Source organism: Carettochelys insculpta, chromosome 21 (assembly GCF_033958435.1).
Source record: "Carettochelys insculpta isolate YL-2023 chromosome 21, ASM3395843v1, whole genome shotgun sequence".
Taxonomy (NCBI): Eukaryota; Metazoa; Chordata; order Testudines; family Carettochelyidae; genus Carettochelys; species Carettochelys insculpta.
The window spans coordinates 3,111,522-3,128,366 of NC_134157.1; the positions used below are offsets into that span (position 1 = coordinate 3,111,522).

The 16,845-nt window shown below is 43.9% G+C and overlaps 1 protein-coding gene across 3 annotated transcripts in view; it reads left to right on the top strand.

Moving 5' to 3' along the window:
* The window catches only part of PNPLA7 (patatin like domain 7, lysophospholipase), a 255,620-nt gene that overhangs the window by 196,757 nt on the left and 42,018 nt on the right, over positions 1-16,845 (top strand). For all 3 annotated transcript variants that reach the window (XM_075015265.1, XM_075015266.1, XM_075015267.1), the window contains one exon: positions 6,048-6,204. In XM_075015265.1, coding sequence (XP_074871366.1) covers positions 6,048-6,204 — 157 coding nt within the window. The remainder of the gene's footprint in view (positions 1-6,047; positions 6,205-16,845) is intronic.

A 16,845-nucleotide genomic window follows, 5' to 3' on the forward strand; every position in this document is an offset into this window, starting at 1 on the left:
CAAATAATGATGGCACAAACTCCAAATACTGTGTTTCACAAAAAAAATATAAGGTTTCTTTACACATACACCCCAAGCATACCCCTAAAGTGGATTGGGAGTTTTATCTGAAGAGAAGACGACCTTTCAGAAAGCCCTGAAGATATTCGTTGCTGTAGCGGAGAGACAGAGATCACACCACCTCCAGCCAGGGAATTGCCAAATGGCTATCTGATTGCATACCACTCTGTCTGCTCTCAAATGTCCCAGTTTCTCCAAGGGGGTAGAAGGACAATCCACAAGAGCCCAAGCCATGACTATAGTATCTATTCAAGACATTCCCTTCCTACACATCTGTAAAGCAGCCACATGGCACCCCAGCGACATGCTTGCAAGACATTACACCCTAGCACAAAACTCTGCTGCTGATGTCTCTTGAGATGGCAGATCTTCACTAGATCGTCGTCCTTGCACCATCCGCCTATTTAGGTACTGCCTGTCGAACATCACCATGGAATACAATAGGCACTATCACTCCAAGAAGATGAGCTGGCTTACTTACCTGGAACTGGAAGTTATTCAAGGGATGTTGTCCCTATATATAATAATCCACTTCTAGCCTTCCTTTTGCTCTGCTTTGGCTCTTATCTGATTCATGCTGGAGATGGAACTGAAGAGTTGATCAATTCCCCTCTACCTTTTCCCGCCTCAGTTGTGGGCAAGAAACAAACCAGGCTACATGTGCAGACCACCAGGACTACTTCCAAATTCTCTACCTCCAGGGATGAGTTGCACATACTGTATCCACAGCAGAATACCTTTGGGGCTGCACATCTTGAAGAATCTCCAGTTACAGGTAAGTAACCTCTTTTATATTATGTTCTTTCAGCTGCATTCACCATTATACTGTGGAGAGGTGCATTATGCCTCATCTCTGCAGCTGTAATTTCATCGGCTCTTGTGCTAATTTCATATCTTTTGACTGCACAGTGCATGTGTTCAGAGAAACTGGAGGGCGGCAGCTGAAATACACAATAAATAAATAATGCTGAGTTCTGGCACAGGGCTGCTGGTATTTATTGTTCTTAGTCCTGCAGCGGCTGTGATAAATTGGTTGTATTTTCAATACGCCAAGCAGACTCACCTAGCTGTGCACAAATACTGTAGTGAGAGCTCTTGCCCAGGAATCATTACTGCCTTTGCCAGAAACAGAACCAGAGTGAGGATGAGTGGTCAAAGCAGGGGACTGAGCTCTCAAGTCTCCTGAGTTCTATCTCCAGCTCTGTCATTGACTCATTAAGTTTTTCAGGAAGATTTTTGTGCCAAGTTTTCCATCTCTCCATTGGATATAATGTACTGATCAGTATTTACCCCTCACAAATGGGGTGAGGCCAGTGAAAGTTTGTGAAGTGCTCCGAGATTCTTCAGTTAAAAATGCCGTAGAAAACAGTCTCTGTTGTTACTCTGATCACTGTATATTCTTAAAGTTTGTAAGGTTGGGGGAGACATTTATTTCAGACACGTTAGGTCAGTGGTTCTTAACCTGGGGTGCACACACCTCATGGGAGCGCATGATGCCCTTTCTGCGGGTCTGAGACATGCCAGAATTTTTTAGAAGGTAAATCATCGAAAACACAAATCAAGCACAGGCACATAAGCACAACTACTTTGTTTCATCAAACCTATGTATGTGCTAACATATTTTTAATGATTCCTGTAATATACACACATTTATTTTGAAGTTTTTCAGCTAATTGCAGTGAAATTATCTTGCTACAAAATTCAGCGTACACCATGTTGTGGGGTATTTTGTGACTCATGCACAGATGATGATGTGGCAGCGGAGTGGCTTTGTTTGAATTCAATTAGTTGCTAACTGTTAGCGTGTTGGTTACAGTTTACTTCCACAGCAAAATCCTGCAACATCTCTGGGTAGTACTTGTGTATTTTTGTATGCCTACTGCACTATTATTTGTGGCAAATAATAACATAAAACTATTTTACATGGATTTAATATGCATTTAAAAGTGTAAGGCCACCTGTGTCCATTTTTGATAAGGGGCGCGAGACCATATTTTGAGAACCAAAGAGTGTAGGCTGCAGTAAAGGTTAAGAACCACCACTTTGTCATGTGCAGCCTATTTTAGTCCCCTTTGGGCAATTTCCCTTTCAGTGTACTACTCTCTCATCTAATTACCTCTGGAACTTTGTGTAACAGACAACATTGCCAAATCCAAGATAGCTTTTGTTAGAGACACAATGAAGTTCTCCAGCATCTCTGACCTTTGCTTTATCTTAAATGCCGATTTGAAAGGAAATGGTGCAGGTTGGCCTTTGCTCATCCGGCACCCTGAGGACTTGAGTGGTCCCAAACCAGGGAGTTTGCCAGACAAGAGGAGGTCAATGCCAGTTTCTGGCTCCTGGCCCTGCTGCTGGCTGACTTCCCTGCAATGGGGCTCTTAGCAAGCACCATCTCCTGGCTGCCAGGCCCCCTGCTGGGATCCACTCTGAGCCACTTGGTTTCCGGTTCCCCGCTGACCCCCATTCCCATCTGCCAACCCCCCTACTCCCAGACAGGCTGTGCTCTGGGCCACTGGTCGGACTGCTGGGCTGCTAGTCAGCCCCTGCTCCTTGCTGTTGGCCAGGCTTTGCTCTGGGTTAATGGGCTCAGATTTCCCTGCCCCTAAACTCCCATCTGGCCTCTGCTTCCAGCCACCAGCCCTCGCACCTAGCTAAGCTTAGCTCCCTACCGCTGGCCACCCTGCGGGGCTTTGCACCCAGCCACTGGGCTCTGATCTGGCAACATCTTTGGTCTTGCTGTGCCAGTTTTTTATCCCTGAGTGCTCCAACCCCCGAGCATCCCCACGGTCCCTGACGGTGCTGGACCATGGATGTTGCCAGACCAGAGAGGTCCAACTTGTTCCTGCATATTTCACTTTGGTTAGTCTGTTGTAGAGTGTGCCACAATGTGAGACTGAATTCTGAGTTTTAGGCCATGTCTACACTTCAAACATTAAAGTGCTGCTGCAGCAGCACTAGGAAGTGAAAGTAGGATCATGGCACCGGCACCGGGATCCCATGTACCACCTCAGTGAGGAGCTCAGCTCCTAGTGCTGACAGCTTGTTGACACCGGTGCTTTTGAGCACTGTCACTTGCTGTCTTTGGGAAGGTGTGTTTTCACACTCCACACCAGAAAGTCGCAGCACAGTAAAGTGGTAATGTAGATAAGACCATAACATCTCTTCCTGTCCAAAATAGAAATGGACTTGGAAGCTAATGCAGTATTAGCTTGCTGCATCTCTGCCATGCTGTCTGCAATCCCAGGCAGTGTGGTAAGTGTGCCTTCTGCTCAGCATATGCTGCCCTGCGTGATTTTATTTCTCCTGACACTCGCAGAGAACATCCTATTGAAGTTTAAATGTAATTTAAGAATGTCTCAGTGTGTGAGATCCATTGTATATTAAATTTGTTTTCCCTCAGTTCTCTGACCTCAGCACAGAGGACAGTTTGTATTCCTACTGGCAGTTTAATCTGAGATGTCCTGCTCAATTTGTTCATTTTTCCAGCAAGCCATAACTGACTCAAACTGTGGCTGGGCATGTGTGTAGCATGCATGTGGGCTTGTCTCTGAAGAGGCTTTTTTTTCTTTTACCAGTTAAGCTCTTTTTTCATGCATTAAAAGCCTCTAACAAATGCTGTGGCATTTACCTCTGGGGACGAAGAAAAAGACCTGAGTTGCGAGTGGGATTTTTCCGCAGGACATTGTGCCAGAAAAGCGTAGGTTTGGTCTACGCTAGACAGGTAAGTCGATTGTAAGGTGCAGTTCTAGCTACAGCAGTTGCACAGCTAGAATCGACTTATCTGCAATCAACTCACCTGGTTGCCTACACTGAGGGAGTTCGATGAGAGAAATTCTTTCATCAACCTCCCTTACTTACGGCATGTAATATTGACGAGTATAGGTGTCAGCTTCCGACCCCAGATAGTTCAATTTCGCGCCTCTCTACCAGGTGCGTGAAACTGAACCCTGGAACTGACCAGGTCGATCTTCTGCGTAGCCTACATGTACCTATGGTGAGTTCCACTGTAACACGCACACACCTGCCCTATAAAAAGACTCCAAATTTGAAGCCAGTGGCTGAGGTCAGATGTTTGGGGGTGATAAAGGCCTGCTTTGAAACTATTTCTTTATCCCAGCTCCCATGCCACGCTCCTTCCCAGATGTTGCTGGAGGGATGAATAATACTTTGCATTTGCATCTTGTAACATATTTATTTGAGATCCCTCAAACATTTGGCAAGCATTGGCCCAGAAAGGAGGGCGTAGCTGATAGGACTGCACCCCCTTTCCAGGGAACCCGAAGCCCAGAATGGTTAATCCCTTGACTTGTTCAAAACAGACAGCTAGATTAGGACAGGGATGAGCAAAGTGGGGGTTGTGATATTTGGTAAGGGGGTGGGGTGCGATACACCCCCAACATGATTTTCACTGCCGCCTCAGCCCTCTATTGCCTCCCCCACTGCCCTCCTGGCCTCTGCCATCTCCGTTGTCAAGAGAGTGCAGTGACCAATGGGAATGGTGCCCTGCCTGGCCAATCAGAATATGCAGAGGCCCTGACCCAGATGGCAGAGAAAATGGCGAGTTTCCAACTCAGTAAGTCAGCTGGACTGGTCCCCACAGCCCATGTCAGTTTAGCACCTGGGGACCACCCCCTACCCCTACCCCCAAGATGCTGTGATGACATGCAGGCACTTTGGAGAAGCAGAACTGCTAGCTGTTAGCAAACAGAAGGGTGATGCTTGGCTGCCTTCGGCATGCAGCTTGCTTTGGCAGGCTGCCCTGGCTTGTGCAGACAGTAGGTTTTCACAAGCCAGCTCGGGCTAGCTTTCGAAAGGTTTCATGAGGTTTTTTGAATCAATAAACTCAATAGCAAAGCTGCATTCAGGCCTTCCGCTCTGTGGGGGCTGGAACCAGGCACATCATCTGGTCAGTCTCAGGAATAGAGTGTAGTTCACACAGTCACACTTGCCACTCTCTTTCACAGGCCCTTGCTTCCGAGGGATGCCTCAGACCCCTTCAGGACTGGGCTAGCTAACTACTGCAGGGGAGGGATGTGTCCTCTGTCATTGCAACTCATATAGGTGGTGTAGCTTGTCCGCAGAAATCATGCAGTGTTTTAGCTGTGCTCATCGCTGGAGATTAGAGACACAAAGTAGGTGAGGTCAGATCTTTTACTAAACCAACATCGGCTGTGGGGCACAAGCTTTTGTGCTTGCGAAGAGCTCTGTGTAGTTTGAATGCTTGCATGTCTCATCAAGAGAAGCTGATCCAAAAAAAGGTATTGCCTCAGAGAGATAATAATGTTATTTCTGTGGATCCAGGAAGCTCAGGTACAAGAGAATAAAAACAAATCCAGAGTGATAAAATCCCAATCTCTTTATATGTACACGTATGAACAAGGGTATCCAATTATACAGGGAAAAGGAGAGGGGATAGGTTGGAAGGATTTTTCTGATGACTTAGCTATGACCTCTCAGAGAGGCTGATTAACTGCACCAACAGGAAAACCTCTCCTGTCACAGTAGTGTGTGTCGATGCCCAAATGCTACAGCAGCACAGCTACTGCTGGAGCAGGTTGAGTGTAGACGTAATCTTGGATAGAAAGAATTAAATACATGCAGCTGCTTGAAGTGTGTGGAGGATGTAATCACCAAGGAGGGAGAGAGGATAAAGTGACCGCAGGGCAGTGACAGAAGCGGGATGAAACTGAGCCTAGGAAGTTGGTACAACCGTGAGATTATCAGTAGTAACAGAGTCTCCCAAGGGAAGTGGCGCCTGGTCAGTCACTAGGATATTTAAAAGTAGACTGGACAAAGCACTACCAATGTAGAGAACAGTTCTGCACTGGTGATGAGAGGACAGACAGGCTGGTGCCTTTTTCATTTCTGAATTCTGTGCTTCGTACAGTGTATAATGCACAAAAATGTGCTTTCCTGTCTCTCTTCTCCCTGTATTGTCCTTTAGCCCTTCTGTTTGTCTGACTGTTGTTTTTTAAATTCTGACACAGGGGGTGCTCGCAGGTGGGGATTATCAGAGCACTGATTGAAGCAAGCATCCCAGTTGATATGATCGGAGGAACTTCCATCGGCTCGTTCATGAGTGCGCTCTATGCTGAAGAGCGTAGCTACAATCAAATGAGGATCAAAGCCAGGCAATGGGCAATGGTAAGAATGTAGAATATGTTTCTTCTTTTCCACTCTTAACACACGGGTGTTTTGACAGGAGGCATTGCACACAGAAGGAGCAGTCCAGCACAGCCCCTGGAGGCTAGCGGAGGTGAAGAAGGGCATTTGGAATGGTTCTGATGCATTGATTTTATCAATAACGAAGGAGGAGAAGCTGCTGATGCCTCATCCAAAGTGTACTGCTACTGTGGCGCATAGTGATGCTTCCTGTATACAGAACTGGTGTTTACGTGAGTGAGGCATATCGGCGGCTCTGTCCGGTGCTGTTCTCCCTAAAGCAGAAATCTGAATTTTTGATCATTGAGAATTTACCATATCTGTTGGGAAAACAGCTCTCTCAGGACACTCTGCTGGACTTGAGCGTATTTTGTAATGTTACACTGCATGAGCAGGACACATGCCTCGCTCCGGGAGTGCATTCTCCTGCCTTCCTGCTGTGGACTGGGCTTTTCTTTCTTTCATTGTGCTAGGTTTTTGGGGTGGGTGAGAGATTGGGAAGGATCACATTAATTCAGTCTGTGCAAGGAATAGACTGGACAGAAGCTCAAATTGAAAGGAATGCCCCAGAGACCATTTTTGACGAGAGGCTGTCTGGAGGTCACCCAAAGAGACGCAATAGTCATTCACCCCAAGCTTGGAACCAATTTTTCACATTAGTTTCAGGATCTTTGCCTACTGCCGGGGGCAGAGGTGAGAGAATCCTGGAATTCTTTTAAAGAGAGACAGGAACCTGCTACAAAGGATGGCATTGTAACAAGCACAGCCCTAGGCTGCCAGTGAGGAACTGTTCCATTTCCACTACCATAGTGATAGTAACAGAGAGTAAGCCGTGCTAGTCTATACACTATCAAAACAAAAAAGTGCTACTTGACTGCTTTTTGTTACCATAGTGGATAGACTGGGGTCTGTCTGAGTTTCTGAGGACTGCAGGGCTGAAATAAACACCCATTGCTCCAGCATGTACAACAACCCTACTCTGTGTGATTGTACCTGTTTGCACATGTTAGCTGGTGTTTACTGTTGTTTGTTGTCATTTTATGTGCTGGAGTCTGTTTTCTTTCCAGATCTGACCATGTAACTTTCTCTCTTTCACTTTCACATGCTGTCCTTTTTGAGTAGAAGTGATTGACCAAGGTAATTCTTCTATGAGCTAACTAAGAATCCTGTGTCTGACGTAAGATGTAGTACCAGCATTCCAGAGGTCAGGGTACTGCTTTAGGGAGGAACCTAATTACAATTTTTTTAAACATGCAAAGCTACACTAAGCTTTGTGTTGATTGTTGAAATATAAAGATACGATTTGTTTGAGAAATTATTTACTCATAGGCTGTTTTTAAGAAACCACTAAAAACACACAGAAGACTGAATAAAATCAAGCAGTACTTGCGATAGACAACTAGTGATAAAAGATAACATTGGTTACATCTAGGATCTGCCAATTATAAATGGATACAATATTTTGACTTCATTTCTAGCTTTCACATAAAAATTGTTTCCAATTTTTTTTTCCTAATGAAAAGAAAGGTTTTTGCCCAAATGAACGGAAAGGATGAAGTTTGTGAGACTTAGAGTGGGGGATAGAGAAATTTGCAACTAATATGTTGCAGTTCTTCTCTAGCATTACTCTCTGCATGTAGCTTCTCCGGTTGTAGTTGTGATGGGATGCGGTCGCAGAAGGTCCCATGGAATGCTCCCCCGTGTGCTAATCAGACCACTAACACCTGCCTTCTTGCTCTCTGGGGTTCTCCACCACCCTGTTCTGCTGAGTCAGATCCACTGGTCTCCTCTAGCCAAATAACAGATTTGGAGTTATGCCCGTTGCAGAGCAGTGCAAACGCTCTGGGTAGAGGCGGTTTTAGAGAACAGCACTCAGGAAATCAACCCCTCCCTGCCCCAAAGGAATTAAAACCCCAAATAAATCTCTCTCTTTCTTGCTCATCTCTGCAAAATATTTGCACAAAGAGGGCTCATTAGGTACGCCCCGCCCCCGTCAATAAAAGGGAGAGATACACAATGGTAGCCCTCCCCCAATAACAATAATTTATATTGGGCTTGATGATCAACAAAGGAGTTTTTTTAATTAAGCAAAACAGGAGGATTTAAATCGTTATCGATAAAAATAGGCAGTTCAAAGTCAGTTAGCTAATCAAACAAAATAGAAAAATGAATAGCTAATTCTATTCTTGAGAGATCTTACCCTCAACATCTGCCTTTTTATCAGGTGAAATCTTCAAGTCAGGAATGATCTTACCCTGACTTGGCTCTCCAGTAAACTATAAAGCACTTCTCTTTCTTCTTAGGTTTTGCAGGCAATTTCCAAGGCAGGCGGAAGGCAAAACATGGAGCAACCCCAGGTCCCTCTTTATACCTTTCCCGGGTGGAGGAAACTCTATTGTTCTCTGTGTGTAAAAGTACACCCCATGATGTAAAAGTACACCCCATGATGGAGATAGTCACATGCGTGAAACCACCTGCCCGTCATTGTTTTAAGCTAACCAGCCATTGCCTACTTGCTGTTCTGAACATATGTAGCAAAGTTCTTCAGATATAGATTGACACTCATCAGTGGCTCTTAGTCTGCTAAGCACTGCTAGCCTGTCACAAGCCTGACACTCACAATAGGGTAGCCACACCTCCTGGAGAAGTCTTCACAGAGACAAATGTTTTTAACAGAAATATGTAGACAATGCTTATAACTTCAACTGCAAAAATGGTACACACAAAAAATAGGATTTACAGAACCAGCAGGTTATACCACTGAAAACAATGTTACAAGACACATTTTGTCCAAAGCATTTCTGAGTTATTTATATTTATATTCATAACCCATCCTTCATAAAGCATGGATGGGCGGGGGGATGGCTCCATAACAGTAATCAGCTGTGGCTTTGGCTACCTTCCTATCCAATGTCACAGTGGCAGAAATAATGATCTGTTCTGTGGGTTTTAGTCCAAGAATAATACTTATGTTCAACAAGCGTGTGTCGAGCTACCAATCCTAGACTATAACTTAATAGGGTCCCGTGCCGCCCAGTTACTCTCCTAAAATTGGATGGACCAACGGTCATTAATTTTAATAAACGCCTAAATTGGGGGGGTCTCACTTGTATGAATACATACAGTCACTTCCTTGGGGGTGTCCTCATGCCATATAACAAATGCCCCCAAGTTTTCTGCTTGTCTTCGCTACCATAGCAATTTTAGATCCTCCCTTTCAACCCACTGGGCCTTTTAAGTTCACTTATTACCTTCCCTCTGAGCCCTGTCTTTCCATCACAGCACCATCACTAGAGGGCAGGGGTGTTATTCTGGAACACTGTGGAGGCAGTTGAGAGGTGATGAAGGTTTCATGGACTAAAACAGCATTAAGTAATTTTCTGTAACTCTTACGTCTTTGAAACGTCTTGAAGTGTTACCTTGAACTCAGTTTCTTTAGGTTCTGAGCTTCGCATTGGTTATAGGTGCTGGATCACTAGATTCAGATGTGTGCAGAGGCCTCACAATTAAAATGGGACTCAGTAACTTTGTAGAAATCAACTTAATTTTAGTAAAACTAGATGGGCCATTCCCCATCTCCTAGAAGGTTGGAGGGGAGGATGCTAATCCCATCCAGTTTGTACAAGTCTAACATTAGAATGGGTGTTGTGTCGCACCTCCAAGAGAACTGAATTTTTAGTGGAGGGACAAGGATCCTTTCAGTCTGAAAAGCCTTTTGAAGCTGTATCTGTGTCAAAGGTTGTTTATCATCCAAATGGGAGAGACTTCTAAATTGTACACATGTAATTACATTGTACACAGAAAGGAAGCTTACCAGAAGTGGGAACAGGGACAGGCGACTAGGGAGGAATGTTTAAAAAAAAAAAAAAAAAAAACAGCTTGAGCATGCAGGGTTGTAACCAGAAAAGCCAAGGCACAAGTTGGCATTGCTTCTAGCAAGAGATGTGAAGAAGGGGTTCTACGGGTGTGTTAGCAATAAGAAGGTGGTCAGGGAAAGAGTGGGGCCCTGACTGAAGGGGGGAGGTGAACTAGTGACAAATGATGTGGAAAAAGCTGAAGCACTCAATGCTTTTTTTTTTTTTCCACTTTGTCTTCACAAGGTTGTCTCCCAGACTGCTGCAATGGGCAGTACACTGTGGGAGGGAGGTGAGCAGCCCTCAGTAGCGACAGAACAAGTTAAGGAATACTGGGATATACTGGACATGCAGAAGTCCATGGGGCCAGATTTAATGCAACTTACGTTGTGAAGAGACTTGGCTGATGTGATTGCAGAGCCCTTGGCCATTATTTTTGAAAACTCGTGGTGATCAGGGAAGGCCCTGAACAATTGGAAAAAGGCAAATTATAGTGTTTATCTTTCAAAAAAAAAAAAAAAAGGGAGGGAGAATTGGGAAACATACTGGTCAACTTCACCTCAGTCCCTGGAAAAAATCATGGAGCAGGTCCTCAAGGCATCCATTTTGAAACATTTGGAGGAGAGGAAGATAGTCAGGAACAGTCCTTATGGTTTTGCCAAGGGCAAGTCATGTCTGACCAACCTAATTGCCTTCTATGATGTGATAGCTGGCTCTGTGGATATAGGGAAAGCAGTGCACCCAGTACACCTTGATTTGTGCAAAGCTTTCAACATGGTCTCCCATGGTATTCTTGTCGGGATAGGGTCCAGAGTGGTGTAGACAAACTGGAAGATTGGGTCAAAGGAAATCTAGTGAGGTTCAGCAAGGACAAGTGCAGAGTCATGCATATAGGATGGAAGAATCTCATGCACTGCTACAGGCTGGGACTGTCTGGCTAAGCAGCAGTTCTGCAAAAAAGGATCTGGGGATTATAGCAGATGAGAAGCTGGATATGAGTCACTGGTGCGCTCTTGTTGCTAAGAAAGCTGATAGCATTTTGGTCAGTGGTATGGTCAATGCATTAGTAGGAGCATCTTCACACTCGGGTACTCCTTCATGAGTTCTGTGAAGACTTCTCCTAACTGGGCTTGCTGAGCGGTACCAGAGAGATCAGATGTTCAAGAACCAGTCAGTGGGAGGCTCAATGTATTGCTAGAAGGGAGCAGTCTGGGAGAAGATTTTTACAAAATCACTGTGGAAATATCCTGTTCTCTGCTGCCTTACTTCTCATTAGCTGTGGCTGTTGAAGGTTATGGTTGTTTAGAACCATGTGTTCTGGTGTTAGTGGCGTAAAGGGACCTTATTATTTATGTTTTCTGTTGTGATATGTTAAATAACTTCAGCTGGTTTCTGTGCCACTAGCCCAAATGAGAAATGTCTGCAGGACAAAAAAGCTTTTAGGTATTTTTAGAAATTGGCATCTCCTCGCTACTATGCTTGAGGGATCAATTAGATGGGATCTCTGGACAGAACAGAGCAGCCAATAAATAATGGCTTTCATTTGTTATGTTGCGGATGGGGCATGCAACTCATTGACCAGATCAATCATCTACTCTACTCCTTTGATTCTGCTGTGCTTAGCAAGTAGCAGACTTCCTTGAGCTGATTGTAAAGCTGATAAGGAATCCACACTAATAGTATGCCAAAATGTATATGATCTGCTTACCATTTTTGCTCTAGAAAGTATTCTGATTTTATGTAATGCCTAAAACTTTTTCCTATCGTGAGGAGGTGGAGATTGGATGATCAGTAACTAGGCACATGCTCCTCAGAGTCACACGCACAGCTTCACCCATGCCAACTGCTTTTGATGAGGGAGGGTCGTTAGTCCAGACACTGAGGGTGAGAGTCACTCTCTGGCTCCCATGCGGGATCTTAGCAGCATGGTACCACAGCTCATGTGTTATTTTGCAGGGCACAGGAAGCCATCCTCTGAGGGCCACGCTACAAAATCAGGACTGGGTCCAAGTCTGGCGTCTCAGTGCAGGACATGGGTTAGAGCAAAGAGGATTAGGGAGTGCTGTGAAAGTGACATCCTTCTTGGGAAAGTCCACTGAATAAGAATGTAAGAATGGCTGTCATTGGTCAGCCTAAAGATCCATCTATCCCAGTATCTTGTCTTCTGATAGCAGCCAAAGCCAGGTGCCCCAGAGGGAATGAACAGAACAGGTCATCATCAAGTGATCATCTGTAGTTCATTCTCCACTTTTGGCAAACAGAGACTAGGACACTATGTCTGCCCATCATGGCTAATAGTCATTGATGGACCTGGCCTCCATGAATTTATCTAGCTCTTTTTTGAACCCTGTTATAATCTTGACCTTCACAACATCCTCCAGCAAAGAGTTTCTTAGGATGATTGTGCGTTGTGTGAAGAAATACTTCCTTTCCTCTGTGTTAAACCTGCTGCCTGTTAATTTCACTTGGTGACCCCTAATTCTTTTGTTTATGATCTAGAGTAAAGAACACTTTCTTATCTACTTATCTACACCAGTCAGGAGTTTATAGACCTCTCTCATATCTCCCCTTAGTTGTCTCTTATCCAAACTGAAAATTCCCAGTCTTACAAAGTCTCCCTATATGGAAGCTGTTCCACGTCACTACTCATTTTTGTTGCCTTTTCCTGAACCTTTTCCAATTCTAATATATCTTTTTTGAGATGGGGGAACACATCTTCCTGCAGTCTCCAAGATCTGGAGGCACCATGAATTTATATAGCAGCAATATGACGTTTTTCTGTCATATCTTTCTTAATGACTCCCAACATTCTGTTTGCCTTTTTGACTGCTGCTGCATATTGAGTGGATGTTTTCAGGGAATTATCCACAATAACTTGAAGATTTTTTTCTTGAGTGGTAACAGCTAATTTAGACCCTATCATTTTATGTATAGTGGGGATTCTGTTTCCCAGTGTACATTACTTTGCATTTATTAACATTAAATTTCATCTGCCATTTTATTGCTCAGTCATTCAGTTCTGAGATGTCCTTTTGCAACTTTTCACAGTCTGCCTGGAACATAACTTTATTTTTAGTGGCTGTGTTTTGTACCATCAGCAAATTATGCCACTCCACTGTTTACCCCTTTTTCCAGATCACTTTTGAATATGTTGACTAGGTCTGGTCCCAGCACAGACCCTTGGGGGAATAACTTTATTTATCCATCTTAATTCTGAACACTGACCATTTATACCTACCCTTTTGTTTCTGATCTTCTAACCAGTTACTGACACTGGGATAACAGGGCAGCTTATTTTGCTTAAGAGTAAGGGACCTTGTCAAAGTCTTTCTGAAAGACTAAGTGCACTATATCCACCGGATGCCAAGTATCCGCATGCTTGTTGACTTCCTCAAAGAATTCTAGTAGATTGATGAGATCCGATTTCCATTTACAAAAACCATGTTTCCTCTTCCCCAACAAATTGTGTTGATTTCTGTATTGGACAATATTTTTCTTTACTATAGCTTCAGCAAGTTTGCCAGATATGGAAGTTAGACTTAGCAGGTTTTAATTGCAGGGATCACCTCTGGAGCCCTTTCTAAAAAATTGGCATCACATGAGCTATCTTTCAGCCATTCGGTATAGTGTCTGAGTTAAATGGCAGGTCACAGGTTATAGATATTAGTTCTGCAATTCACACTTGAGTTCCTTCAGAATTTTGGGTTGAATACCATCTGGCCCTGGTGACTTATTTCTCATTTTTTTCCAAAAATGTCCTCTAATTAATCCCTCCTTTGGGGACAGGTCCTCAGATTTGTCACCTAAAAAGAATGGCTCAGGTTTGGGAATCTCCCTCACATCTTCAGCTGTGAAGGCCAATGCAAATAATTCATTTAGTTTCCCTGCTATGGCCTTTTTGTCCCTGAGTGCTCTTCCAGCATTTCGATTGCCTAGTGACCCCACTGGGTGTTTAGAAAGCTTCCTGTTTCTGAGATACTAAAAAAAAAAAATCGCCATTGTTTTTGGTTACCAAGTGGACCAGCTACAGTCACCAATTGGATCAGATCCTGTGCTCAACTTTGGACTAAATCAGCAATTGCCTCTCCTCTTGTGGGTTCCAGAACCTAATGCTCCATGCAGCAGTACTTTAAAGTGTCAAGAAATTTTATCTCGGCAGCCTGTCTGGAAGCGATGTGGGAGATAATTGGAATCTTCCACTTATTATAGTATTTTTTTAAAAATTTTAATAGCATCTCTAGTTTTCCTGAGCATTTCACAGCCACTGTCACCATCCTGAGTAGGTAATATATCCCTACTGCTATATTCTTATTATTATAACATGGAATTACTATCCACAGAGATTCTGTGATGCAATTTGATTCAATATTTTCACTTAATTTGATTCCACGCTTTCTTTCACAGATGATGCCACTCCCTCCACCACTGTCCTGTTCTGTCCTTCCAATATATTTTGTGCTATGGTATGACTGTGTCCCATTGATTATCATCATTCCACCAAGTTTCTGTGATGCCAATTATATCAATATTCTGATTTAATATGAGGCACTCTTGTATGTCCATCTTGTTATTTAGACTTCTAGCGTTGATATATAGTTACTTAAACTAGGCACATTTTAACTATCTGCCATTACATGAAGCAATTAAATGATCTTTTCTGTTTCTGGTCAGATCATAGAATCACAGAATCATAGAACACTAGGACTGGAAGGGACCTCGAGAGGCCATCGAGTCCAGCCCCCTGCCCCAATGGCAGGACCAAGTACTGTCTAAATCATCCCTGATAGACATCTATCTAACATGTTCTTAAATATCTCCAGCGATGGAGGTTCCACAACCTCCCTTGGCAATTTATTCCACTGTTTGACCACCCTGACAGTTAGGAACTTTTTCCTCTTGTATTTTATCATTTTCCATCCTCTCTTTCTTCCTAGGGCATAGAGAATCTTATTTAAGAGAGATTAGGGATGTCTCTTTCCAAGCCATGTGCTCTTTCTCACCTGTTGTCTTTTCCCTAGCTCTCCATTTAAAAACCTTTTCAATTTTAAGTGCCAGCAATCTGGTTCCATTTTGGTTCAGGTGGATCCCACCCTTTCCCAAAAGTTTCCCTATTTCCTAAACAGTCTAACCCCCCTTCTCCTTATACCATCATCTCATCCCTACATTGCTAAGCTGCAGGTTTACCTGTCTAACTGGCCCTGCACATGGGCCTGGAAGCATCTGAGAGAATGCGACTGTGGAGGTCCTGAACTTCAGTCTCTTACCTAGCAGCCTAAAATTGGTCTGCGAGATCGCTCATCTACCTTTTCCTGTGTCATTGGTACCTACATGCAGCACAACCACCAGCTTTTCCCCAGTACTGGCATAAGTATATCTAGATGTCTCAAGAGATCTGCCAGCTTCACCCCCGGCAGACAGGTCATCTCAAATGCAGCTATCTGTGTTTCTAATGATCGACTCCGTGATAATTATTACCTGTCTTTTCCTAATAACTAGAGTTACCTCCCCCCACAAGGTATTCTCAGTGCGAGAGGATACCACATGGTTATCTGGAAGGAAGGTCCTAGCTATAGTACTCCCTGATAAATTTGTTAGTCTTTAAGGTACTACAGGACTCCTAGTTGTTTTAACTATGGGATTGTTTCCCTCTACTCCAGTTGGATGCTATCTTTTGCTGAAACTTTTACCCTTCTCAGTAGCACAAAGGCTGTCAGACGGGCAGAGTGGGTTCCCTGAAAGTATTTCTGTCTCCTTTAGCTCCTCCATTTCAGCCACTGTGGTCCCCAAAGCCTGCTCAGTCTCTGAGGGGTAGGAGCTCCCTGCCCTGAAGGTACACATATGCCATCTGCCCATAGGGCAGATAATCATACATACTTCATTGGAAGCAATAAACTGGATAGACACCATTCTATTTCTGGACTTGTGACTGCATTGTCATAGAATCATAGAACGCTGGGACAGGAAGGGACCTTGGGCGCTCATCTAGTCCAGCCCCCTGCCCTCATGGCAGGACCAAGTACTGTCTAGACTATCCCTGATAAACAGTTATCTAACCTGTTCTAAATATCTCCAGAGATGGAGATTCCACAACCTCCCTAGGCAATTTATTCCAGTGTTTGACCACCCCGACAGTTAGAAACTTTTTCCTAATGTCCAACCTAAACCTCCCTTGCTGCAGTTTAAGCCTATTGCCTCTTGTTCTATCTTCAGAGGCCAAGAACAAGTTTTCTCCCTCCATCTTATGATACCCCTCAATCTTCCTTTTTCCAAACTAAACAAGCCCAATTCTTTCAGCCTTTCTTCTTAGGTCATCTTCTCTAGACCTTTGATCATTCTGGTTGCTCTTTTCCAGACCCTTTCCAATTTCTCCACATCTTTCTTGAAATGCAGTGCCCAGAAGTGGACACAATGCTCCAACTGAGGCCTAACCGCTGCAGAGTAGAGCGGAAGAATGACTTCTCATGTCTTGCTCACAACATAGCTGTTAATGCGTCCCAGAATCATGTCTGCTTTTTTTTTGCAACAAAATCACACTGTTGACTCATATTTAGCTTGTGGTCCACTATAACCCCTAGATCCCTTTCTGTCAGACTCCTTCCTAGACAGTCGCTTCCCATTCTGTGTGTGTGAAACTGATTTTTCCTTCCTAAATGGAGCACTTTGCATTTGTCTTTATTAAACTTCATCCTGTTTACTTCAGACCATTTCTCCAATTTGTCCAGATCATTTTGAATTTTGACCCTATCCTCCAAAGCAGTTGCAACCCCCC